Source organism: Chrysemys picta, chromosome 9 (genome assembly GCF_011386835.1).
Source record: "Chrysemys picta bellii isolate R12L10 chromosome 9, ASM1138683v2, whole genome shotgun sequence".
NCBI classification, from domain to species: Eukaryota; Metazoa; Chordata; order Testudines; family Emydidae; genus Chrysemys; species Chrysemys picta.
This window is the reverse complement of record NC_088799.1, coordinates 63278960-63304047: the sequence shown is the minus strand read 5'-3', so window position 1 is coordinate 63304047 and position 25088 is coordinate 63278960. Positions and strand designations below refer to the sequence as shown.

The 25088-nt window shown below is 50.2% G+C and overlaps 1 protein-coding gene across 1 annotated transcript; it reads right to left on the bottom strand.

The window, feature by feature from the left end:
- Positions 1-219: 219 nt before the first annotated feature.
- On the bottom strand, positions 220-24511 carry LOC101938311 (TNFAIP3-interacting protein 3-like). Its single transcript, XM_042853341.2, has 7 exons — positions 24369-24511; positions 9940-10102; positions 8397-8540; positions 7234-7356; positions 4609-4848; positions 3631-3756; positions 220-1281 (listed from the first exon to the last, which is right to left on the bottom strand). The coding sequence occupies exons 1-7, from the start codon at positions 24509-24511 to the stop codon at positions 1021-1023; spliced, it is 1200 nt and encodes a 399-aa protein (XP_042709275.1). The 3' UTR covers positions 220-1020.
- Positions 24512-25088: the final 577 nt, after the last annotated feature.

The following is a 25088-nucleotide window of genomic DNA, read 5'->3' as shown; positions in this document are numbered from 1 at the left end:
AGGCCACGCAGACAGAATTCTCCCACCAGGGGACTGTTCAGGGCAGGCTTGGGGAAGTTTGCCCTGCTGCTGACCATGCTTTTGCTTCCATTGTAGGTAAATAGCATCCATCTCCAGTGCTGTGGAGCTGGTTCCTAAATCAACCGCTGTTTTTTAATGAAGGGAAGAACACGTCTTTGCTCTGTATCTTACAAGCACATAGAAAGCAGAAGAAATGAAGACATTTGTATTTATTTTATTTATTTTTAATCACTTATATAAAGTACCAACTCTATGGGATCCAGGAGATTGGTTAAAATAAATAAAGGTAACAGTTGGCCCCAGTCCTTGCTGGCTGAGTTTGAGGCTGGAGTGGGGAGCTGCTGAAATCCCTTGAGAAATTGAAGCACTGAGAAACCCTTTGCTGGAGCAGCAGCTGCACTGGGAGGTATTGCTAGAATATAGGATGACTTACAGCTAAGGACTCAAGGCAGGGTGGGGTGAACCCTTTCCAGACTCTAGCATTACCCCCACTCCCATCCCCTGTGTCCAAGGGCCTTTTATTCTCAACACTCTTCTTGATGTGGGGGGCAATGTACGTGCTTCTTGTCAAGCTTTCCCTGCCCCAGAATTACTTGCAAGGTAGATTTAAGCAGGTGATGCCCGGGAGCAAGGTGAAGCTGCTTGGATGGCTCTAAGAGATGAGCTCCAATCCAGGCACAAACCTTCCATTCTTATTTCAGAAAAATAGGGAGGAAGCAAGTAAATTAGCTTGGGCTTCTGCTCTATGGGGCTGCTGAAACCTCAAGCCCTGATTGGTCTGAGCTATAACCAATGGAAGGTGTGGCTGCTGAAAGCATCTATGGTGTTGAAAGCAGCTCCTGATGGCCTCTGCAGGAGAGCAGTGCTGGTTCCTGTGGCTGGAGACATGCACCCAGCAGCAGGTGACTGCTGGAGAGACCATGTATGTTAGCTTAAGAAGTGCTGCCTGGAAGATGTATATGTCTCTCCTTGCTAGTAGTCTCTGCTGAATGGGGATGCCTATGCCTCAGCATCCCGCAAGTGGTGCTTGGCACACTCCCCCTGCTTGTGGCTGTGCTTCTCACAGTGCTTGCTGCAGTTGCCTCGCTTGGATGTGGAGGAAGTGGAGTGCGCAGGCAAGGCAGATACCACTGGCCTCTCCTGGCTGTTGCAGCGATGAACAAGGATGGGCTCCTTGGGGCTGGCCTTGCTCTTCAGGAGGCGCTGAAGCAGTTGCTTGTCTGACCGCTCCTTCCTGAAGTCATCCTCAAAGATCTTAAGCTGCAAGGAAGGCAAAGGAAAAACAAAAATGAGCAGGGAGAGGCAGATGAGCCCAGAGGTGGCTCTGGCCAACTCTGTGCAACTTGAGGCACTAGCTATTGTGCAGCTAAAACCATGAACACTTTTGAACATAGTTTAAACTGAGTCCATGCTGATTCGGGGAGGGAATAATTTCTATCTCCTCTTTTCTGATCCCAACTGGCCAGTACTTTCCAAAGATCAGAATAACAATTCCAGCTATTCAGCCACCTAGCACTTGGCATGGTGATTGTGTACTATATAAATACATAGGCCAGGCCTGACCCCAGCTCATTCCCCTGTAACTGTGTTGGTCCACAAAACTGGGTAACTTGGCAACCAAATCACAGGTGAAATTCAATGTTGATAAATGCAAAGGAATGCACATTGGAAAACATAGTCCAAACTGTACATACAAAATGATGGGGTCTAAATTAGCTGTTACTACTCAAGAAAGAGATCTTGGAGTCATGGAGCAGATGTTTTCAGAAAACTATCCACAATATGCAGCAGAAGTCAATAAAGCTAACAGTGTTAGAAACCATTAGGAAAGGGATAGACAGTAAGATAGAAAGTATCATAATTCCATTATTTAAATCCATAGTACACCAATACCTGGAATATTGTGTACAGTTCTAGTCACCCCATCTCAAAAAAGATATATTAGAAATGGAAAAGGCACAGAGAAGGGCAAGGCAACAAAAATGAATCCAACTATGGAACAGCTTCCATAGGAGGAGAAATTAAAAGGACTGGGACTTTTCAGCTTGGAAAAGAGACAACTAAGGGGGGAATATGATTGAGGTCTATAAAATCAGGAATGGTGTGGAGAAAGTGAATAAGGAAGTGTTATTTACTCCGTCACATAACACAAGAACTGGGGTCACCCACTGAAATTAATAGGTGGCAGGTTTAAAACAAACATAAGGAAGTACTTCTTCACAGTCAATTTGTGGAAGTCGTTGCCAGGGATGTTGTGAAGGCTGAAGGTATAACTGGATTCAGAAAAGAACTAAAGTTCATGGAGGACAGGTCCATCAATGGCTATTAGCCAAGATGGTCAGGAACACAACTCCATGCTCTAGGTGTCCCTAAACCTCTGACTACCTGATGCTGGGACTGGGCGACAGGGAACGGGTCACTTGATAATTGCCCTGTTTATTCCCTTTAAAGCATTTGGCATTGGCTACTGTTGAAAGACAGGATACTGGGCTAGATGGACCACTGGTCTGACCCAGTATGGCTGTTCTTATGTTCTAGATTGCTAGATCATCAGGGATTAGGAAATAATCCCCTTGTAGCATCCGCATCCCTGGTTAGTAAGAATCCTCTGGCTTCAAGAGAGTGTTTCAGGACAAGTGGGACAAGCAGCCTTGTGTCATTAAACTGCATGGAGCCTGGCAGTGCACTGCAGTGATGAACAGTTGGTGCAGACTCGCTAAACCCTGAAGATTGGGGGAGGTTGCAGATGGTAAGAAGAGAGTGGCTGGAATGAGTTTCTTACATCGCTTTCAAAAAGCAACCTTCTTCATTTTTTAAGTAGCCCGGGGCTGAAAGGACACTAGGACTGTGGCTGGTTCCTCCATTTGACTGCTCACAAGGAAAGGGACGTCTTTCTAACTACCAGTTTAGCCTTGTGCTGGGATTGGAAAGTCAAGCAGGGTTCTTCTCTGCACCTGATGTATTTCCTGGAAATATTCAGCTGTAGACTGAGGGCAGAGCATGTCACTTTAGAGGGACCTTAGCTAACAAAGTTGGTAATCCATGAGCCAGACCCGACCCGAGCTCGTTCCCCGGTAGCTGTGTCGGCTCCGCGGAGCCAGCAGTAAAGTTTTGTCATCAAAAGCAGCAGATCTAAGCTCTACAGCACCAATCGCCATAATATCTCCGTGGTGGCTCTAAATACATCAGGAACAGATCCGTTGAGTGGGAAGGTGCTCTTCTATCTTCACCGCACTATAAGAAAATGGGACCTGCTAACACTTGTAACTTGCAAACCAAGAGACAATATGGAGAATCAGATATCATTCAGGTTTCAGAAAGGATTCCCTTGCACATACAGCTACACTAACTGGAGGCAGAAAAACTTGCAAGGTATATCAGGGAGGGTCTTCCCCATTTTCTTATGCTTGAGGCACTGGTCAATGTGAGAGACAGGAGGCTAAATCAGCAGGATCAGTGATCTGATTCAGTATGGCAAGCCCCATGTTCCTTAATCCATTCTGCCGTCATTGAGAAAGCCTCAAATACAGCCTAGTTGCTGGCTGTTGCTTTTCCTTCCCTGCAACTGAGTTGCATTAACAGGCTAACCAGTGCACTCAGGGGACTCACCTGCTCTTGCAGAAGTGCCATCTGCTGCCTCATCTCCTCCTCCTTCTTCCGTAGCTTCTCATTCTCTGCTTTGATTCGCTCCCGGTCTTTGTGTTCCGTCCTGTAATCCGCCTCATAAATTTCTGTCTGTGAAAGCAGGAAGAGATGCCTGTCAGTAGGGGCTTGGAAGCTCTGTCACGGCTGGGTAACCGGACAGTACGCTAGGAAGGGATGATCATTCTACAGTCTTATGCTGATTGTCATGCAAAAGTCATTGCCACCTTTTGGGGACTGGTCATGCTAATTTCTTCCCCTTGCTACTCCAATAATACTACCTCTTTCTTATATAGCCATCTCAAAGCACTTAGGGATCATTATCCCCAATTTACAGATGGGGAAAGTGAAGCAGAGAGACACAGTGACATGCCCAAGGTTACCCAGCAACCCAGTGGCAGAGCTGGGACTAAAACCCAGGTCTCACAAGTCCTGGTCCAGCACGCTAGCAACTAAACAACTCTGTTTGAACTCTAACAAGGTGGTGCTGGAAGAATGCTTCCAGGGTCGCTCCAAGCTGGGAGGATGGGGGATTAAAATGATGCAGCGGGGTGGTGTGAGCTGGTGAAGGAGCAGAGCACAGAGCCAATACTCAGTCCCTCCTGCGAAAGATTGGAGAGGAGTAGTGCACCACTCTTGGATGTTCGCCTGAGACTAGCTCCCTCTCCCACCTGCCTGAGCAAACATTTCAGTGAGGTTCTTTTTCCTCCTCCCCTTTTCCCTCCCCCCAGCAGTCCCTTTCCCCATGAACACCCATCCTTCATGACTGATGCTGAGTTACCTGCAGGGGTCGGCACCACTATGTTGCATGACAGACACTTGACAAAATTACCGTACTTAGTGATGGACATGGGGAGGGGGGCATGACATTGTCATTCAATTTTTTGAAAAATTACCACAGACTTCAACATTTTTACCATGCACACATTGCTGACCCCTGGTTACCTGGCATTTCAAGGCCTCCAGCTGGTCCTTCAGGTCAGTCACCTCTTTCACAGGATCCGAGCTATTATTCACCTGGGTCAAGTGCTTGCACTTCCTGGGCTTATAGGTCTCACCCCCCTGCACTTTCTGACTGGCTTCTTCGTGCTTTTTGGGTGAATTCTCCTTCAGGCTCTTTCTGGGAAGCGGGAACTGGGCATCTACAAATTCCTCCCAGGGCACAGATGCCAGTACTTCGGAGCCCTAAGGAAGGAAAGGCTTAAAGGTCAGCTGTTGGCATCATCCAGGGCATTGGTGACCAGCTTCTTAGAAATGCTAAATGGTCACTTGTACATTGGGCCCTGGGTGTTTCATTCTCTTCCTGGTCACAATACATTAGGATAAGGGACAGTAGTTTGGTCTCTAGGTGACAATAGGGGGAGGGGCTGGGTGGGGCTGTGTTTGACACTGAATCTGTTGCTTATAGCAAAGTCATTCTTGGGTAGCAGAGCCTCACAAGCCACACTCCTATTCCTGTAGCATTGCTGCAGGAGCCAGCAAGACAGGCCAGTTCGGAGTGGCTGCATGTGGCACCATGATATGGAAACAGCTGAGAAGCCCTAAATTAGGTCATGCCCATGGTAGCAGATGGTACCATGCATGAGTCAGCAGGTAAGAAAAGCATGAAGGTAAATTTAAGGTCTCCAGGTGCCCAGCCTAACAAAGGGGTTCTATGCTACCAGAGAAGCTTGCTCCTGAAGACCTGTATTTACTGTCAGTCTCTCCGGGGAGATTTGAATCTCCTCTGCATTTTTCAGTTTGTTTCCGATATAATTTTGGATCATGAGCCGTTCTAACTGGAGGGCAACTGAACTGTTCAAGACCACATCTCTCTGCTACCAGCAACTCCATCTAAGAGCCACCTGAAACAATGGGCTTAGCAAAATAAGGCTATTGTATGATATAGGGAAACAGTTGGACCAGTGGATAGGTGTGGCCTGGAAGTTGGGAGATGTGGATTCTAGTCTCAGTTCTGCCACTGACCTGCTGTGTGACCGTGGGCAAGTCACTGCCCCACTCTGCCTCAGTTTCCCCTCCTGTTTAGAATCTAAACTCTCTTGTGTATGGCCAGAGCTTAGCAGAACAGGGACACAACCTGGGGCCCGTAGATGTTACTCTAATACAAATAACAACAAAATAAGATATCTGCACTGGCTCTCAAGCAGTGTTTGAAAGCTTCAGCATGTCTGTAGCTGAAATAATCTAGTAGAGTTTGGCTGGCCAGTGTGGATGGGACCAATCTATAGTGGAGCCTCGATCTAGCCTCGATTCCTAGCCAGGTTTGAGCACTGTTGTTTTAACACAGTTGGATCCCCATCCATGCTGGCCAGCCAAACTCTGGAGCACATTTGGGTGCAATTCTAGTAGGTGTGGTTATCTGTACTTCAAAGCCAGGATAGATGGAACCGGAGTCCTTCGGAAAGTCAGGGGAAGAAAGAGAAATTATAGGTGCTGACAAGCTGGTGAGGTCACATGATGAGGCATATACATTGTCAATAATTCTCCCACTCTTGTTCTAGCCCCACCCAGAGAATGCTGGTGTAGAGTGGGTGTTCTGATCTCCATGTCTTCTAAACCTGCTCTGAGCACCAGGCCATCCCGTTATAAGAAGACGGGATTGTGGTGGGAGCTGGACTCTTTGTGCTACTGAGAATATTTCTTTGCTTCTTTCATTCTGATTTTTGCATCCCGAAGCTCAGTAATTTCGGCTGAGTCAAACTTGCTTAGTGCGTTGTTGTTAATAGAGTTGGCTACATGCTGCAGCAACTTGCATGGCTCCGGGACATTGTCAAAGCCAGGGCTGTGCATCAGCACTGACCTGGTGTCTTTCACACCTAGCAATATGACAAATGCCAAGCACAGGTGGCCTTTGAGACTACAGCTAGGAGCTGGTCTAAAGAGTGTGGGGTTCCTTGCCCTCCCTGAGTGAAAATGGAGGTGGTGGCTGTTTTCTATGCAATAACAAAGTTGGACTCTTCCAACCCAATGAATCACTTTCAGTTGTGTTTGTAACACTGCAGCTTTGGTACAGTCCCCGTTCTTCAGGGCCGGCTCTAGGCACCAGCAAAACAAGCTGGTGCTTGGGGCGGCACATTTTTAGGGGCGGCATTCTGGCACGGGCCATGCCGCCCCTAAAAATGTGCCCCGGCCGCCCTAACTCACCTCCGCTGCTGCCCCTCGCACACTGCTGCTCACCCTCCCTCTCAGGCTCTCAAACCCAGGAGGAAGGGGGAGATCCCGAGCAGCCGCGGCGCGCGAAAAGCTGTTTCGCGCGCCGCGGGCCGCTGAGGATCTCCCCCTCCCTCCCGGGTTTGAGAGCCTGGGAGGGAGGGGGAGACCCCGAGTGCCCGCGGCGCACGCGCTGCTTCTCCCTCTCCCTTCCTCCCTCCTAGGCTTGAGAGCCTGGGGGGAGGAGGCAGGGCTGGGGATTTGGGGAAGGGGCAGAGTTGAGGTGGGGCCGGGGGGATAAGAAAAAAACGGGGCGGGGGGGAAAACTGTTTTCGCTTGGGGCGGCAAAAATCCTAGAGCCGGCCCTGCCGTTCTTAGACTCCTTTATGGGAGGAGGAGGAGGGTTTACTGTGAACTTACAGCCGAGGTCCTCTTCTCCCTGTCGTGGTGCTGTCTGCCTTCTAGCTGCCTCACGTACTCCTGTAAATGCTGGTTCTTCTTGAGCTCCTGGATGAGGGTTTGTTCATAGTACTCCCTCTTGTTCTGCAATGGGGATGGACACCGTCAGAACAGCATCTAACATTCAAAGGAAGCAGACAGGCCCTGGATGCTACTTGCAGCATCCTAAATTCACATGTGGTAGGAAAGGGGTTTCTGTTCACTGATCTTTCTCCACCCAGCCTTACTGCACCACTTCCTGGAAATCTATGCTAAGAAGGGAGCTGCAGTGTGTCTTTCGCAAGCAGCAAACCTATGTCCTTTACCTCCCCACCTCCCTCACAGTCAGCTAACTCATTGGTGTCTTCGGTGTCACCGAGGGGGTAGTACACTGGACGAGGCTCTAGCGGTGGCCAGCTTCATGACCTTAGGCAAGTTGCTCTGCTTCTCTGTGCCTCAGTTTCCCTAACAAGGAGATAATGATACTGACTTCTTTTGTAAAGTGCTAAATAAAAAGTGTCTTCAGTGGGCTCTGAATCAGGCTCACTGGGCTTTTCTCTGTCCCCGTACAGTTCCTCTAGATGGTATAACTCCCTGATGAATTTGATATTAGAGATGAGGAGAGTAGGTTTGGAAAAGCGAGCTGGGTATTATGTATCCCTTCCTCCTGTCACCAGTATTTTTAGGACTAGGCAAAGGCCCATCAGATTCACTTCTCTTGTCATCTAAGACAGATTTGAATCAGGGCTTTTCCCAGTGCAAGGGAAGTGCAGTAACACAGGGGCTCACCTACCACTGTAGCTCTGACTGCAGGGGAGGCTGGTGCCTCTACCCCGGTGCTTTATTTCTACACCACGTAGTCTCTCTGCATGAACACAGCATGGCACTGCTCTGCTTTGGGGGAGGGGGGGAGTAGGGAAGAGCCCCTGAGGGAGGCAAGAGAATATTGCTACTCAACAGAAAAACTGACCTGCCAAGTAAGACTCGAGGGGAGGAGATTGGCTGACTTGAAGATCTACACCGAGCCACCGTCTCAGGATTTGCTGCCTTAGTCCCTCCCCTGTGCTGGCATGTGCTCTCAATACAAGCCTAGCCCTAGGTGCTCTGCTGCATGCCCAGAAAGTAGCAGGGGCTCCTTTGCTCACCTGTTCGTGCTCAAGCTTCATGGAGAGCCTCTCCGTCTGCTGCTTGAGGATAACCACCTCCTGCTGCAGGGCCCCCATCTTCTGCTGCAGCCCCAGGGTAGTGGTATGGTAAATTTGGTCCCACTCCTGATTTAGCTTCATGAGCTGCAAGAATGGGGCAGAAAAGCCACGGGGTGCGTTTAATTGCCCTTCTGGCCGCACAGGGAGCGAGTGTTCTCTGCGCCAGACTACCCCCAACCGGTTATGCGTGCGCTAGCCCATCACAGGTGAACGTCACTCAGCCATTCTGGGCCGAGTGAGAAATAGCTTCTCCTGCTGGAGCTTCTGGGGAGACGATGGGGACAGAAGGGATTGGGGATAGGACCTGCCCAGGACACTTGTCTTAACAACTCTGCTCTGGCTATGGGCTATTTAATTATTATAGATTCTAGCCCCAGGACACTTCCTAGGAATGTAACAATGGAAGGTCCCGGCCCCAAGGGGCTTCCATGGGAGCAGGACTGAGCCTGGGAGATGTAAGTCTAAGGACTTGTCTTCACTAGAGCATTAGCTCCTGTTGGTGCATGACGCTGGGGAGTCATGGTAGCAAACACGATGGTACCCAGTGTAGACTAGGGCGAGCTGTGCTCAGCATTAATTCTGGGGGTTGTGGTTAAGTTCATGCAATTGTAACCCACACATCTCCTGGGTGTGGTGATCTGTCCCCTCTAGTGGCTCCGAGACCACTTAGAGATTAATGAGTCTGCTACAGCCTTAGCTAAGAGCCATGTGGCTTTTAATTCATGCAGTAGAGGCTCATGCATTTAGCTCCATAGGTCCCAGGTTGGATCCTGCCCGCTGACGACCAGGGTCTGTCAGTGTTACACAATGACCCAGCTGGCAGACAAGATCCAGCAGGATCACAGCCTGATTTGATACAGGGCTCACCCTCTGCCAGTGCTGCTGCCTTGGACTCCGTACCCTAAGTCCAGTTGCACTGTCACCTGGTGCTGACCAGTTAGCTGCATGGTCCCATGGGAGGGAAAAGACTAAAGATGAAGACATGGCTTCTATGGGGATGTAATTGCACCCACTACTGTGATATGCGTGGGGCATGACTTGGAGATCAGAGCACAGCCGGACCCATACAGTGCTACTGGGAAGAGGGGCAGATCTGGAAGGACTCTTAGTGCACGAGGACTGTACACCTGCATGCAGGAGCTATTCTGTCCCCTACCCACCCCCCTCCCCCGCTAGCCAAGGAGATAATGAGGGAGCTGTTCATTGGACTGGAAGGGACCTTCTGGGTCATTGAGTCTGGTCCTCGCTATCAAGGGCAAACCCTGGAAGGACCAACAGTTTCCTTTCGGCTGGCCCTGATTGACATAGCATAGCCCAGTACAGGGCGCTGGAGAGGAGGGGCTGAAGGTTGATCACACTGCAGGGGACAGATGGGGTGTGGATGTGCACCAGCCATGGAGAGGAGGCTCAGAGCAAGCCGGTAGCTTGCATGAGGCGGTGTATGGCCAGGGAGCTGAGGCGGGGGTGCCTGTGCTTTGTTCACCTCCTTGTTGATGCGCCGCAGCTCCGTGTTCTTGTTGAGAAGCAGCAGCTTCTCCTCATCAGCCGATGTCACCGTCATGCTCTCCGAGATGTAGGTGACGATCTCCTCCGAGTCATGCCGATTGGAGATGACAGGCTCACTGAGCACTCGCTGGGTGCCCTCCCTGCCAGCATCACCAAGAGAGGAGGAAAGTCAACGAGGGGGAAAGGAAGGAACGGGCACAACTCCCATTCTTCATTGAGGTGTCTGGCTCCAGACTAGGGGCCCCAGCTGCAGCACCCACTCCTCTCTGGGGCCCTCACCCCAGGGTGCCCCTCCCCACCGACTCCCTGTTCAGGCACTCTGCCAGCACTGTCCTGATGCTCACATCAGCATCCTCTCCAGGGAGTGACATGAGGGTCCCAGCTGATGCTCTGCTCTTCCCCCACAGCAGCACCCAAGAAACACAGCAGGGCTAGATCTGTGCACAGAAAGCTCTCCCCTTACCCGGGTGTCAACATAGGGGGCTGTGACCCAGCCTAGCTTAGCAGGCTCCTCAAAGCCTCCAGCTGGAGAACAAGTTCTCTCTGATGAATTTCCTGTCCACTAGAACACAGTCACATACTGAGGAGGGCTCAGAGTAGTCGGGTTACATTGATCTCACTCAGAAATTGGGGAAGTTCTTGGTAAGTGGCATTTGCATACGTTAGATTTGCATAAACAACTTCATTGAAAAGGGGTTTTGAAGGGGAATTCAGCTAGAGAGAAGTGTGTGTGAGACTGAGACACTATGAGCCTAGGTTTGTTCCTGCAGGCCTCATTCTGCAAGCTACTGAGCCCTCACATCTCCCAGGGCCACCCCTCGGCCCTCGCACACAACAATGGATAGTGTGTCACCAGAAACTGTCCCTTGGAAGGTTTGAGTGAGATCCAACAGGTCACCTCTAATGAGCACGCCCTACCCAGTGTCATCCTGTACAGTAATTCTCAGCGTGTTAACGTCACACTGGGTTTGCAGGTTATCTGATTAAACTATGACTATGTAGATCATTGTTGCTACCACTGTTATATAACTGCAACAAATCTTGTACAAAATGTGACATGTAAGATGTCTATGGAAAGGCTATGGTATGCTGAATATGATTGTGCTATTTGTATGCATGTATCATTTTTGTACCTGAAGTTAGGAATACTATGTACCTGTATTTTTAAGGTGTTTGCTTCTGGGTGTTTAGCCAACAAGGTGTTTAGCCAGCACATTATGAAGGAACTATTCAAGTAGAATGGCCCATTAAAGAACACTTAACTTACAATTGAAGATGCCTATCTACTCTTAATGGACTTTCCTGCTATGACTAAGCCAAGTCATGCATGGACATGTGACTTGCCTATGTGACTCCAAACTTCATCTTTTACCTGTAATTTTCCACAGTAAGAACAATGGGATTCCCTTCCCTTGAGAGAAGCTAGAAAAGACGCTGGAAACATCTCCATCAAACCTCTGGACTATGGACTTATACTAATGGGAGCATTATAATCAAAGGACTGAGGACCTTCCAATGATTTGGAAGCAACCAGAGACTTGTCCAGCCAGTAGTTTATTCCATCAGGGCTACAAGCCTGATCCAAGAACTTTGCATTTATTGTATGTATGATTCCTTTAACCAATTTTAACTCTCACCTTTCTTTCTTTTCTTTTCTTTTTATAAATAAACCTTTAGATTTTAAATGCTAAAGGATTGGCAACGGCATCATTTTGGGGTAAGATCTGACTTGTATATTGACCTGGGTGTGTGGCTTGTCCTTTGGGATCAGAACAACTTTTTATCTGATTAAATTGGTTTTAAAGAACCACTCATCTATAAGGCTAGTGTTTTTGGTGGTGATACAAGGACTGGATTACCTAAGGAAACTGCTTTTATGACTCTTGTTAGTAAGTGTGGTGAAACAGAAAGTTGCTGGTTTGGTATATCTCATGGGAGAATAATCATCAGTTTGGGGGGGCTGCCCTATTTTTCGGCAGTTTGTCCTGAATTTGGTATTCTCCGTTGTGATCCACTGAGGCACGGTTACACCCAGCCTACCCGCCCCACAGTCCAGCACAGTGCTGTAGTGAAATGTCCTCTCCCTGACTCCATGTGACTTTCGTAACCTAGACAGCACCGCCGTGCCTTTGCAGTTATGCTATGGGGGTACTGTAAACAACCACAGCTAGAGTGCACCTGACACAGCTGGAGTGTCAGGCTACATTTGGGGGTCAATGGGTGTTGGTGACATTTGAGGTATTGTTCAAATCTCTATTTAGCAGATCTATGGTGTTAAAAAATAAGCCCAGAAGATCAGAAATACACACACACACACACACACACACACACACACACACCTTAAGATTTCAAAGGATCCATTTGTAACTCCTTCAGGCTCCTAAGCAGTTTTACTTGTAGTCTTCCAAAAAAACAACCCATCTGCTTATGAGTAAGTAAGTGGTTCTGACCAAGAGGTGTTGTCATGTCTAACAAAGGGTTAAACCTCTTTGTCACTGAGTCCAAATCTTAACAAAGGATCCATGACCAATGCTTCCAGAATAGCTGTCTCCTTTCCCCACGTGTTCCAAAAGCAGAACTAAGAGAGGATCTGTCTGCAATTTTACCTCTGAGGGGGGAGGGGAACGGTCACAAAGTTATGAATCAAAGTCAAATCCCTTCTCAGTGCTAGCAGGGCAGCCCCATAGAGTCTTTACCATGAACTGAGCTAGCTGGGGACCATCAGCAGTGGGAGAAAACTGCCCGGTGGAAATCTCTTTTTTCCACTTTATTTCGTTATTTCAGCTCCCCTTGATGATTGAAACTGGAACTGCTTAGGACAACAACAGCAGCTGCCTCGTGGGACTCAAACAGCCCCTTGCAGTTCGCTGGAAGGGGGAATTGGAGCAGAAGTACAAATATTAACAAATATTAACATATATTTGCATTTTGTGGAAACACCGAGAGGTTTGAATTTCAGTAATGGTCCAGGGCTTGAGATCATGGCACTAAAACCAGGTCTGAGGGGTAAAGCAAGATGGGAATCAGAAGAATTTTATGGGCTGCTATCTCTTGGCCTGCCAGGTCTGGAAATGATTGCTTTGTACCAGCAGGGAGATGGAAATCCCAAAAGCTTGCCAGGCAGATTCACCAATCTTTCCCAGTCCTTCTGGTTTATGTATTGTGGGACCTTGCAACCTTCATTTGTCCCTTGGACTAGCTGGCCAAATATAGCAAATGCTAGACCATATTCCAGTGTAATCTTCAATTACTGGTGTCCCAGGCCTTTTGGGATTCAGTCAGATGTTGATGGAAGAATGCCTTAAATTGCATACAGTGTTTTCATTAGGCACAGCTTCCCCGATGGTCACTAATGATGGACGATAATGGACGCTCTCTCAAATGAAACACACCTACTAATATCCAGCACAGTGTGTCATCCCAATTTGCCCTTTGGGTCCCAAAAGGTGCAAAGTGATCTGATGAGTGCCCAGACCTTAGGGCACTGTCAAGCTTGTGTGTCTTCCCTGGGAGAAAACCCAGCTCTTGCATTTCTAAGATATGCGTTGTGCCTAGCAAAACTGTCCTAGCACCAAAGCAGTATTTCCACCATTGATGCCCATTCTCCAGACAGGAATCTCTACTGTAGGCTATTGCTTTTGCCTTCCAGAGATAGGTGCATTGTGGGCTTGCCAAAGGCAATAGCCCATTGGTGCAGTGAGCCCATGGCTCTACTAATGTTTCTGGGCTTGTTTCTCACATCTACTGATACAAATCCTCCCTCCTTTGCTTGCAGCCCAGTGAAACCTACATTGCTTCCTTGACCTAGGCACAATGCCATGCATACAGACCAGGCATGTTGCAAGTAGACAGCGCCGTGACTCTTTCCCTTCATGCCCCTGGGATGGGGATGTCTTGAAATGTCTGTGTTCCATTCCCAACTACCCTTCAAACCAGCCCAGTCTTACCCAGGTATCTTCACTGGAATAAATCAGGAGCATGGATGAAGTCTCTACCACTCCAGGTACCAAATGCACTTGTGTATTGGATGCCAGATCAATCCACGTAACCAAGCTCCTGGGCATGAAACCCATTTTACCCATCACTGAGTTTCTGCATTTGCTACGAGGCCACCTGGCTGGACAGGATAAGCTATGTGTGTGTTGCACTTAAACACAGATGTGCAGGCTCAATTCCGGGAACTTTACCACCATGTTTATGTTGGGTCTCAGGTCCAAAGTCTCACTGCCCAATTCTTCAGTCAGGGTTTTCTCCTGGGTCCTTTAGTGGGATCGACCATAGGGATGTTTTGCCGGATCTCTCTGAAGCATTTCTGGTACTGTCTTTTCCATCGAGGAGGTGCTCAGTGCAAGCAGCATTTGTCTCATACACTTGGCAACTCTTAGAAATGAGCCAGGCCTTTTACTTCTTTCCAGGATGGTCCTTACAACCACACACCAGCCAGTCATTAGAGCCTGGGTCTAGGGTTACCATACGTCCGGATTTTCCCGGACATGTCTGGCTTTTTGGGTCTCAAATCCCTGTCCGGGAGGAAATCCCAAAAAAGCCGGACATGTCCGGGAAAATAGGGAGGGAGGGCCCGGCGGTGCAGGGCCAGGGCCGGGGGCCAGGCTGGGGCCAGCAGTGCTCGGCCGGGGGCCGGGGCCAGGCCGGGGCCGGTGGTGCTTGGCCAGGGGCGGGGCCGGGGCCGGCAGTGCTCGGACAGGGCCCGGGGCCGGGGCCGGTGCTGCTTGGACGGGGCTGGGACGGGGACGGGGATGGGTCAGGGCCGGGGCCGGGGGTGCTCGGCCAGGGCTGGGACGGGGCCGGAGCCGGGGACGGCGGTGCTCGGCCGGGGACAGGACGGGGACGGGGCCGGCAGTGCTCAGCCAGGGCCGGGACGGGGCCGGGGCCGGCAGTGCTCGGCTGGGGATGGGGACGGGGCTAGGGATGGGGACAGGGCCGGCGGTGCTTGGCCGGGGCTGGGATGGGGCCGGGGCCGGCGGTGCTCGGCCGGGGGTGCTCGGCTGGGGGCCAGGGCCAGGGGTGCTCGGCCGGGGGCCGGCACCCCAGAGACCGAGCCGAGCCGGGCAGGAGATGCCGGGGCCAGAGCCTCTTGGCCTGGGCCGGCCGGGCGCCGGAGGGAGCCGCTCGGCCACGGGGGCCGGACTGGGCCGCGCCGCACCCTGCCCCAGTTTACCTGCTGCTTCCCTGTTTCAGGCTTCCCACGAACATTTGATTCGCAGGAAGCAGGGGAGGGGGAAGAGCAGGGGGCGGAGCGTTCAGGGGAGGGGGCAGAGTTGGGGCGGGGACTTTGGGGAAGGGGCGGAGTTGGGGCGGGGCCGGGGTCCCATGGAGTGTCCTCCTTTTTTAAAACTAAAATATGGTAACCCTACCTGGGCCGTATCTATCAGAAGAATGGGAAGCAGGGTTGAGAACTGGAGCTGATCAGAACTGTGATCCTGCAGGTGTGCTGAGGGGTAGCACTGAAGCAGGTTCCTCCTCCCCTCTTCCCCCTGCCCCCCCCCCACACCCTGTTCTCAAAATCAGTAGGCCCTCTGCAAGCAGGTACTCGGACACCTCTTGGACTCCCCCGCATGCCCTGTGCCTCCAGCCACCCCTAAAACTCAGAGATTACGTTAGAGGCGGCACAGCTTCCTCTGCCCAAGAATCTGTTTCCAAGGCAACGGCTTCACCAGGCCAGTCTCATGGCGGAAGGAAGTGGTGATGCTGATACAGGATGCACGGGCCCCAGTGACAGGAAACTCTGACACGAGACAGTTAGGACTTGAAAAACCCACTCTGCTCCCAGTTACTTGAACAACGATGGGGTTCCCCCTGCTGGGTGGAATGCCCCCCTACTCATCACACTTCCAGTAAGGTGCACTCACTACAAATCTTGCCAATGAGCCCAGTAAATGGGCAGGAAAAGTCCACTGGGGTGGAAAGGTTCCTGTGTAAGGGGCCAACCTTTGTTAGTTATGTGGCTAGGCGATGCAGCCTTTACCTTCTGGCTTCTAAACTAACCTAGTGCTGGAGGAAGAGATCCTTTTATCTCCACGGGGACAGCAGACCTCTCCTTATCCGCACAGCAACCTTCTCCCATGCTGCCCTGCCATGATGCCTGGGCCCTGGGATGCTGTCACCTGGTTCGACAATACTGACATAACAGCGCTGTTAAGAAAAAGCAGCCTGTTTGCTGTTAACGGCATGGGACTGCAAACAGAGGGCAGCCCCTAGCTTGGATCACTTGCCAGATCATCCCTTGGTGGTACAAAGCCTGGCCAGCTCGTGGCCCACATGGGGAGAGTCCTCGGCAGTAATGATCGGAGGAGATCTTCCAGCAGGGGATCTCAAAGCGCTTTACAGAGGGGGCTTGGTATCGTGACTCCAATGGGAAACAGAAAGGCACAGAGTGACCTCATGCAGGGAGATACAGATAGAAGCCATGATGCCCAGCCCTCTGCCCACAGTCGCATCAGCAGAGTTAGTTCTCCTGCAGGGATGGAGACCGCATCGGGGATATTCCAGGAGGCAGAGGAACAGAGCTGTGTTTTGGTTTATTTTGGAGCTGGTGGGTGCTGTCTGTTTTCTCACCCCGCTGATGTGAGGAACCTGACAAAGGGGACGGGCTGTCATCAACTGGTACGTTCTCATACTCAGGCTTTCAAACCATGGCAATAAGAGAGCATGGGAGTCTGGGTTCCCAGCAGGTGTAGCAGGCAGAGTCCAGGCAGTTGGCACTGATATCCTGTGCTGGTTTTCCAAGTCCTTATTCCCAGTGGCTGAACCCCGTCCTTTTTTCATCACTTACGCCATGCCTGCATGGGTGGCTGGAGGGAGGTTGCTCAATGGAAGAAGCAGAAAATGTGTGTGTGTGTGGGGGGGAGGGAATACAGCAAGAAAGGCCAGCAGGGGTACTCCAGAGACGGGGAAGGGGGCCAGTAATACAAGGAAAGACACTTTGTTTTTGGAAACATGGAGGGTGAAATCCAGGCCCCATTTTCACCTTTCTACCAAAACTCAAAGGCTCGGCGCTGGTTCTCATGTCATCCAAACCAGCTCTCCCATCCCTAAAAATAGCCTCTCTACTTGAGTCTGTGGGGCAGGGCCGGCTCCAGGCACCAGCTTAAAAAGCAGGTGCTTGGGGTGGCCAAGGGAGGGGGGGGCACCAGTGGCAATTCCGGGGTGGCAGGTCCCTCACTCCCTCTAGGAGCGAAGGACCTGCCGCTGAACTGCCGCCGCCGATCGCGGCTTTTTTTTTTTTCCCCCCAATTGCCGCCGGCGATCGCGGCTTTTGGTTTCTTTGTTTTGTTTTTTTGTTTTTGCTTGGGGCGGCAGAAATGCTGGAGCCGGCCCTGCCGTGGGGGAGTATCATGGTAACAGTGTAAGTGACAATACTTTGACTGGGTATCTGGCTGTGTTGTGCTAGAACAACCTGTTGTGTGAAGGAGCTCCAAAGTGCATCTACATTGATCTCCAGCACCCAGGGGGTTGTGAAGTCAGTAAGTACATCAGTTAGAGCTCGATCTTCATTGTTCTCGCGCAGCCTGTCAGTGGAATAATCAGTGACATACCTGGTGGGAGGAGGTGAGTTACTAATAGGGAACTATTATATATATATACATGTAGCTTGGTGATCCTACTATCAAACCTAATTGACCAGGGGAATTTCACTCTCTCACTGGCTCTGCATTGTTCCTGGCTGACTCACTCCAGACACAATGAGCACTCAAGTGCTTGCCTAAGAAAATCTATTTAAAATTTGAGCCAGTTAAATGGGTGCAAACCCCCAATACAGACACACACAAACTGGTTTACCCCTTGCTTATATCAATTTTAGCTTAAATCGGTAATTTACTGGTGCACCTATATTAGGGGGCTGCCCTAGTTTGTCTAGATTGAGTTTTAAATCCCACATATCTCACTGTCCCAGTACAGACAAGGCCTCACGGTTTGTTTCTGCTTAAGGCTGACTCTTCACTCCTGGCATATGTGTTCTGGGCACATTAGTTCAGATGTTTAGAGGGCTGGCAGATTAAGCCCATCTCTAGCTGGGAGCTATCATGAGACTGCTGTGTGTAGGGAGATGTAACCGTGTGTAGCTATCTCCCTTTCCTGGGAGTTGCACATGGACATTCAAGGAGGGCTAGGGCAAGCTCAGCTAGGTGCTGGCTCTGAACTGAAGGGCAGATAGACGCCTAGTGAGTTAGTGACTTCCAATGGGACTTAGGTGCCACACCTGTTATCTGTACCTTGAGGCCCCTAAATCCCTTTGGAAATCTGTCTCTTAGGCCCCCATTGACACTACCGTAAGCAACCACACTTTAAAAGGATTTAAACTCCAATGTAGTCAAGTGGGGTTGTAAATGGAGATGGGCCTGAATCAAAACTCACACCCAAACATGCCCAAACATAGGGGTATAATGGAATCTGGGTGCAGCTTCGGCCCATCTCCCACTCGAATGACAATTTGGCCAGCGTGTTACATCCAGAGAGGCACCATCTGCAGGCTGGGATGAGATAACCAGAGGAAACGAGGGGTAGGTACGGTTTAGCACTATCCACACTGTCTGACACAACTGTATGTCCCCTTCTAGTGACTGGCTGAATAGAGGATAGTGGCCTACTACTATTACTAACTAGTGGAGTTATTCCTTTAGCGCAAGTGGTAGAAGCTCGTGCTTTTGGCAATGAAGATCCCTGAGGATGATCCATGGTGGTGGGGTTCTTATGTGTATTGGACACACCAGGCTTCAACCTGAGTGAGGGTTTAGGATTCCTGAATAATACTCACATAGGGTTAGCCCTTCACACACTATGCCGCCCACCTGTGATCAAGCCCCACTGAACCACAACTGTATTTAAATTGGGCTTCAACTTAGACTTGTAGTTTGAGACACCTCGGGCTTAATGTTCAACAGTGCGGAGCATCTTCATCCCCCACGGACTTTAGGTAGAGTTACGGGTGCTCAGCACTTCTTTGGATCAGGCCACAGTGTCTCATGTTGAGCACCCAAAATCACGGGGTCAGTTTTTAAAAATTTGGGCTTAATTCTGTCTGCCCTGTAAAAGCAGCCTGGGTCTTTGCTTGGAAATAGCATATAGCATTTGCTCCATCAGTTCCTTAAATATCAGCTACTACTACCATGATGTAATGGGACCAGTCCTGCACACCCTGACTCTTGTGGGTAACCCTCACTCACACAAATAGACGCACCAAAATAACGCCAACTCATATGTATGAGAGTCTTCAGGATCTGGCTCTCTTTCCTGTATAAGTGAAACAGGATGCTAATCAGAATGATGTGATTTTATCATATGGCATCTTGTGATCTACTAAGATCAGAGTCACCTTGGTGCTTTGAAGATGTGCAGTAAAGCACGGTGTCAGTGCTGAGCAGTGTTAATACTACCTATGATTTCAGGAACAGTCAAGTCCTTCAATTATCAGCCCTGGAACCTGTGATCGGAAAGAACTAAATAATTGCTGGTTGCAGGTAAGATTTCACCTGTGCAAATGAATCTCTGTTGTTGTTCAAATAGCCTTGGAGACCAGAGCTGGGAAATCCCCCCTGACAGGTGCCAGAGCTTTAATTGCAATGATGTCACGGTGTCTATTTGTAACTCTGCATATTCTCAGAAGTGCTCTAGCTAGCTTCCCCCCAGCATACCCTGCATGGAAGTAGCATGGACTACATCTCTAGCTAGATTAGCATCGCTGTGGGTTATTTGCCCAGGCATAAACCAGTCCAATCTGAGAACTAGGACCCATGTGAGGGCCTTTGATTTTTGGATTGGGCTGTGAGTCCCTGCTATGGGCAGGAGGCTTAGACAATGACTCCCATGTCCAAAGGGTTCAGCGAAAAGCTGGAAGGTAAGAAATGTCAATGCGTATTAAACAGATCAGTGAGTGCATGTCCAGTGAGCCCTATGATTATGCACTGTCACAGGAGAGGCCTAGATGTGGGTTGTTTTTTTGAGGGGAAGGGGGTCTCACCACAATTAGCACTGACCCTCCCCCACACACACATCACATACATGCCTTATAAGCAGTCCCAGCAAGGAGGACAAAGATCGAACTGGCTATGAAGACAGAATTCCCTTGTCATTCTCAAAGGGTCTGTCCACACCAGGATAAAAGGTGTTTTTAAAATGAGTAGGCTGTGGCAATAGGGAAAGAACCTAGCACCTCTGGATGTACAGGCTTGAGCCTCTACTTGCCTGAGGTAAAAGGCTTTGTTGGGCAAGTCAGGGTGTAGCAGGAGATCACCATCTATGTAACACAGCCACCACTAGGGGGTGACACACACAGTGCCACCTTGAGTGGTAGTGGCTTTCACTAATACTAGCTCATGTGTTCAAATCCCAGTGTAGACAGGGTAAGTAGCAGTTTACCGGGATCGCAATCTGGGTGTCCCCTAAAATCCCTGCTACGGATTTGCCTCGCCTGGGCACCAACTAACACGTGCCGTGCCGGCATTAGGATTTTATGATGTGTTAACTATCAGGTTTTACAAACACACCTAGCGTGGAGAAGCCTAATGGTGCCATTAGAGCAGGAATGATGCACACTAGTGGGGAATCTTAGACACTGCCTGCCTTTGCTGCCTCCGTTCTTGGGATCAATAGGACATCAATCTCGAGGGCTGCCCAACCGTGCAGCACCTTTTACAAGCATTGCAGTCACTCCCATGCCATCTCTTCCAGGCAAGGGGCCATTTTTTGTTATGTGATTGCACAGCACCCAGTACAATGGGGCGGGGGCCTCCAGCTGTGGCTACAGCACAAGCAGTAACAATAAATACAAATAGGGCTGCCGAATGTTACACAGCTCACATGGCAGCCATGCATTAGGCAGCCCTGCCACACATTCCTGCATCTCAGCTGACACCTCTCACCGTTCTTCTGGGAGGAGTTGTCTGCAGTTGTATCTTTTGGCCACTACAGGCTGCTGTAGCACTCATTGAGCAGTCAGCCCACCCCTCCTCCTTCTCTTTCAGCTTTGCTGCCCCCCATACCTCTCTAGCCACAGCAGCAATCCATCCAGCTCCTCACTCGGATTCCCACTGCCCCACATCCTCAAGCCCCTACCCCAGCCACTGCTCAGGGCAGGGTGTGTTGACCATAAAAGCTTACGCATAGTCAAATTCTTTTCAACTACCCACATGATCTTGTTAAACCATTTGCATGAAATGTCACAGGTGGAGCAGAACAAAGCTTGGCAGGTGGGCTGGCTGGAGACTGGGCACCTTGGAACTGGGAATGTGTCACCACACTGGCCTGAGACAACAACCAACCTTCCTTCCCAACCCAAGCTGCTTTCCAATTCCCAGGGCCTCCTTGAAACTAGAGGGGTGAGGAGCCGGCCGCTCCATTTCCTCTCCCCTGCAGTAGCAGCTCCCACTGCCATCCCAGACTGGAGGGGTTGTGGGAGAAATCCCGGTGATGGTGGAATCAATGGGAAAACTCCCAATTGAAGTCAATGGAGCCAGGATTTCACCCCATGTTTTCTTTTTCTTTCTCCCATGACCTCAGCCTCTTCTAAATTTCTCCTTAACATCTGCCTTTGCTGATCCCTACAAATCATGCCCAGCTGGCACTGCTTAGGCTAGTGGTCACTTGCGATTATTGAGACCTCCCTGACTACTAACTTATACGTACTCATCTGTCTCTAGTGGAATTTTATTCTCCCAACCTGCCCTCCATGACTGCCCATTCACCTACCACCTTCTGTCTAAATCCCAGATTGTGAGCAGCCTAGGGCAGAGGCTGCTTTTGTGTTATTTGTCTGACCAGTGCAATTGTTAGTTGTATTGCGATAGCGCCAAGGAGTTCCAAGCACGCCCCAGGACCCCATCATGTCAGGTGCTGTACACACACACAGTTCTATTGAGGCCCTTGTTCTGCCTTCATCACCACAGTATCTGACCTTCCAGTCATGCATTAAGCATGTGGTTCGTTCTCTCTCACATCCTCTCCCCAGGAGGAGAACTGTGGGGGCACAGTGGAATGGTTGGTTTGGGGAGGGGTTTGGTTTGGGTTTGGTTTTTAAATGCTGATGCTGCTCTGTATGTGAGGGTAGGTAGGAGTAGTCCAAATCCCGACTTCACCTGGCACTTAGAGTGGGAGGTAGCTTGTGATGGCCCATAGTTAGACCAGCCTCTGAGAAAAGTCAGTCTCCTACATAGACAGATGGTCCCTGCCCACTGGGGCCCTGATCCCTGCCTGGGAGCCTTAAGTGCTACTGCAATCGAAATAATGATAATGTAAATCTCTGGTGATTGTGTGGTATCTTGTGTATGAAAGAAAACAGGGCAATGTGTGAATACCGGGGCCTGCTAGAATCTATGAGCACAATAGGCCACCTAAACAATGCTTGTAGGTCCTGGAGGTTACCACACTCACCAATCATTGGCTCTGTGTATACGTCACAGAGGGCTTATGCAAATCACTTGCTCATTGATATGCAGAATGTACAGGCTCCATCTGCCCAGAGGCATATAGCTGGTCAATTTTGTTTGAGTTTCAGGTCAGTAACAAACATTGCATGTGGCAGAAAGCTGCTATTTACTATCTTCAAATATCTGAACAAAAGCATATGTGTGTGTGTGTGTGTGTGTGTGTGTGTGTGTGTGTGACAGAGAGAGAGAAAGAATAAAATTTTATGGGCCAAATCCTTAGCTGCTGTAAATTGACACAGCTCCATTGGAGTAATTGGAATGACACCGATGATAAAGCCAGTTCCTAAGCTGCTATATAATCTAGTGGCGCCTATTGTAAAGTTAACTAAAATGTGAAGCTTGGTGTATCTAGTGCAGTAAAATGGCCGTCCCGGGTTAGTCCAATGCATTTTGATGCGATGTTTGTTACGGGGCCAGATTCTCAAGCCGTCAATTCCCATTCTGGTTCCTAAATAAGGATCGGTTCAGCAGCCAGGAACTCCCAGTGTAACTCTAAGGCCAGATTTTCAGACTGAGATTTTCAGCACTCAACATCCACCCAACATGCTGAGCTCTTGAAAAATGTGGTCCTAATTGTGGCCCTAAAATTCCAGCTATAGTGGTTTTGACCCAGATTCTCAAAAGTATTTGAGAATCTGAATTCCTTTGGGGATCTGGGTCATTCTGCTCAGAGTGAAGCTCTTAATCAAAAATAATTTACTTCCCTGAAATGTTACCCCAACTTCCAGCAAGCTCCTGTCCATGCTGCATTTGAAGCTATGCTAGGTAGAAGAGTGTTTGATGGGTGGTTAAGAGCAGGAAAATCACTATAGAGAAAATTTACCCTCTGATCCCACAGCACTGTCCCCTGTGTGTACTGAGAATCAGATCCACCTACAGTAATAAATACCTAGATAGATGCCTTTCCTGCAAATGACAATGCTCTGCTCCTGTCAGCTCAGCCAAGCCACCACAGCGATGGGAAGCTGAGTGAGGTTCTAGTCTGGCTCATCTGTCGTTATTGTTATTAATAACTAAGTTTCGCTCCAAGAATCCTTATTACGGGTGATGATGATGCACAATTTAGAAAGAGCCTGGGGTGATTCCCAGGTTTGTAAGACTGTCAGACAGAAAGTCATCTCTTGACTGGGAGACCAAAGCAATTGAGACAAACAGGGATGTGCGTAGAGCCACTCGTTCAGTCACTTCTCAGAGCTGGGCTGCCCTTTAAAAATGGTTGCTGGAAACACGAATCTAGCACAGTTTTCCTGATAGATTCATAGGACTGTTTTTTCCTTCAAAGAGCTGGTCTCCAGCTACCCCAGCAATGTGGGTTTATATTGTGATTCTTGGGGAGGTGTGTGTGTTGGGGGCCAGCAAGCACAGGAACCATGTTAGCAGCCACTGGGGTTCAGCAGGGAGCAGGGAAGCTGCCAAGCCATCCAGAATTGGATTCTGGCTCTCACAGAACAGAACTCCCAGTCCACACCTGTTTCACAGCAGCACTGATGTCACAGCTTTGGCCACAACCACCAACCAGTGCCTGTTGGCCTGGTTACATGCCTGTGTGTATCTATGTATACACACACACACACCCCTTCTGTTCTGTATATATGTCATAACCTGGCAGCCTAACTCCCTATGTCTCCCCTTCACACACAGCCACCAGCCTCAGCCCTTCTCTCAAACTTCCTGCTGCTCTCAAGATACCATGAAGCACTCCTTTAAAAAGCCCCCTGGAGGGGCTCTCTGGCCCCCCGCGCTGAAGAACAGGGCAGGGCGTTAAGAGGTGGTAAAGGCAGCCCGTGGGGCTTGTTTCACTTCCCAGCTCCCTTGCCCGCTCCCAGCTACCCCCGTCCAGCAACTGGGGGAGGGGGTCACAGCTGATGCCTGTCGCTCCCTCCCGGCTAAAGCTCTGATGGGACCTAACACCCGCCACACGCCCCCTCCCAATAGCCCCCGGCCCCGCCGGAGCTTTACCTACCCGTTGAGAGCCAGAGCGTCTTGGGGTCTAGCCAGCCGGGGGCCCTGCTCTAGGCAGAAATCCAGCGGCGGGGCCCCTCTCTGCAGCTCCGACAGGAGCTCTGCTTTGTCGTGCGGCAGGGCGAGGAGGGGGCCCGTCTCCATGCTCGGGGCTGGGGCTGGGCTGTCCGGCACGCTGGAGGGGCGAAGCCGAGTGCCAGGCAAAGAGCCGCCGCGGGGCACGCCCCTAATGTCACGCCCCTAGCGCCCCGGTCTCTCCGTGTCGGTGGTGTCGCACATGGGTCCCGCTGCGGATCGCAACCAGGAAGCGTCGCTACTCGGTCGGCGGCGCTGTGGGAGTTTCACCGAGGAAGAGGAGTCATCGTCAGCTGTTGGGTGAGCAGAGAAAGTTATTCACGCCCGCAGCGCCGGTGAATTTCTCAATGGCAGGGAGCCTGTTCCATTCCCCACACACACACACAAAGGGCAGAGGGTGTCTGCCCACGCACTCAGTGTCGCAACAGTGGGAAGTTTGCAAAGAAACTCAAGGTCCCCGAGAGGCGCGCACATCCCACCTTTGGCCTTTCCAGGGGTCTGCGAGGGGAGACCCTTGTTACATTTTCCAGGGACGTCATTTCTGGGCTATATTTCTACCCTGAATATTTTCATTGAGAATTTCCCGACATAACAGTTCACACAGGATGCAGCCACATTCGCCCAATGCAAATGTACACATGTGTGG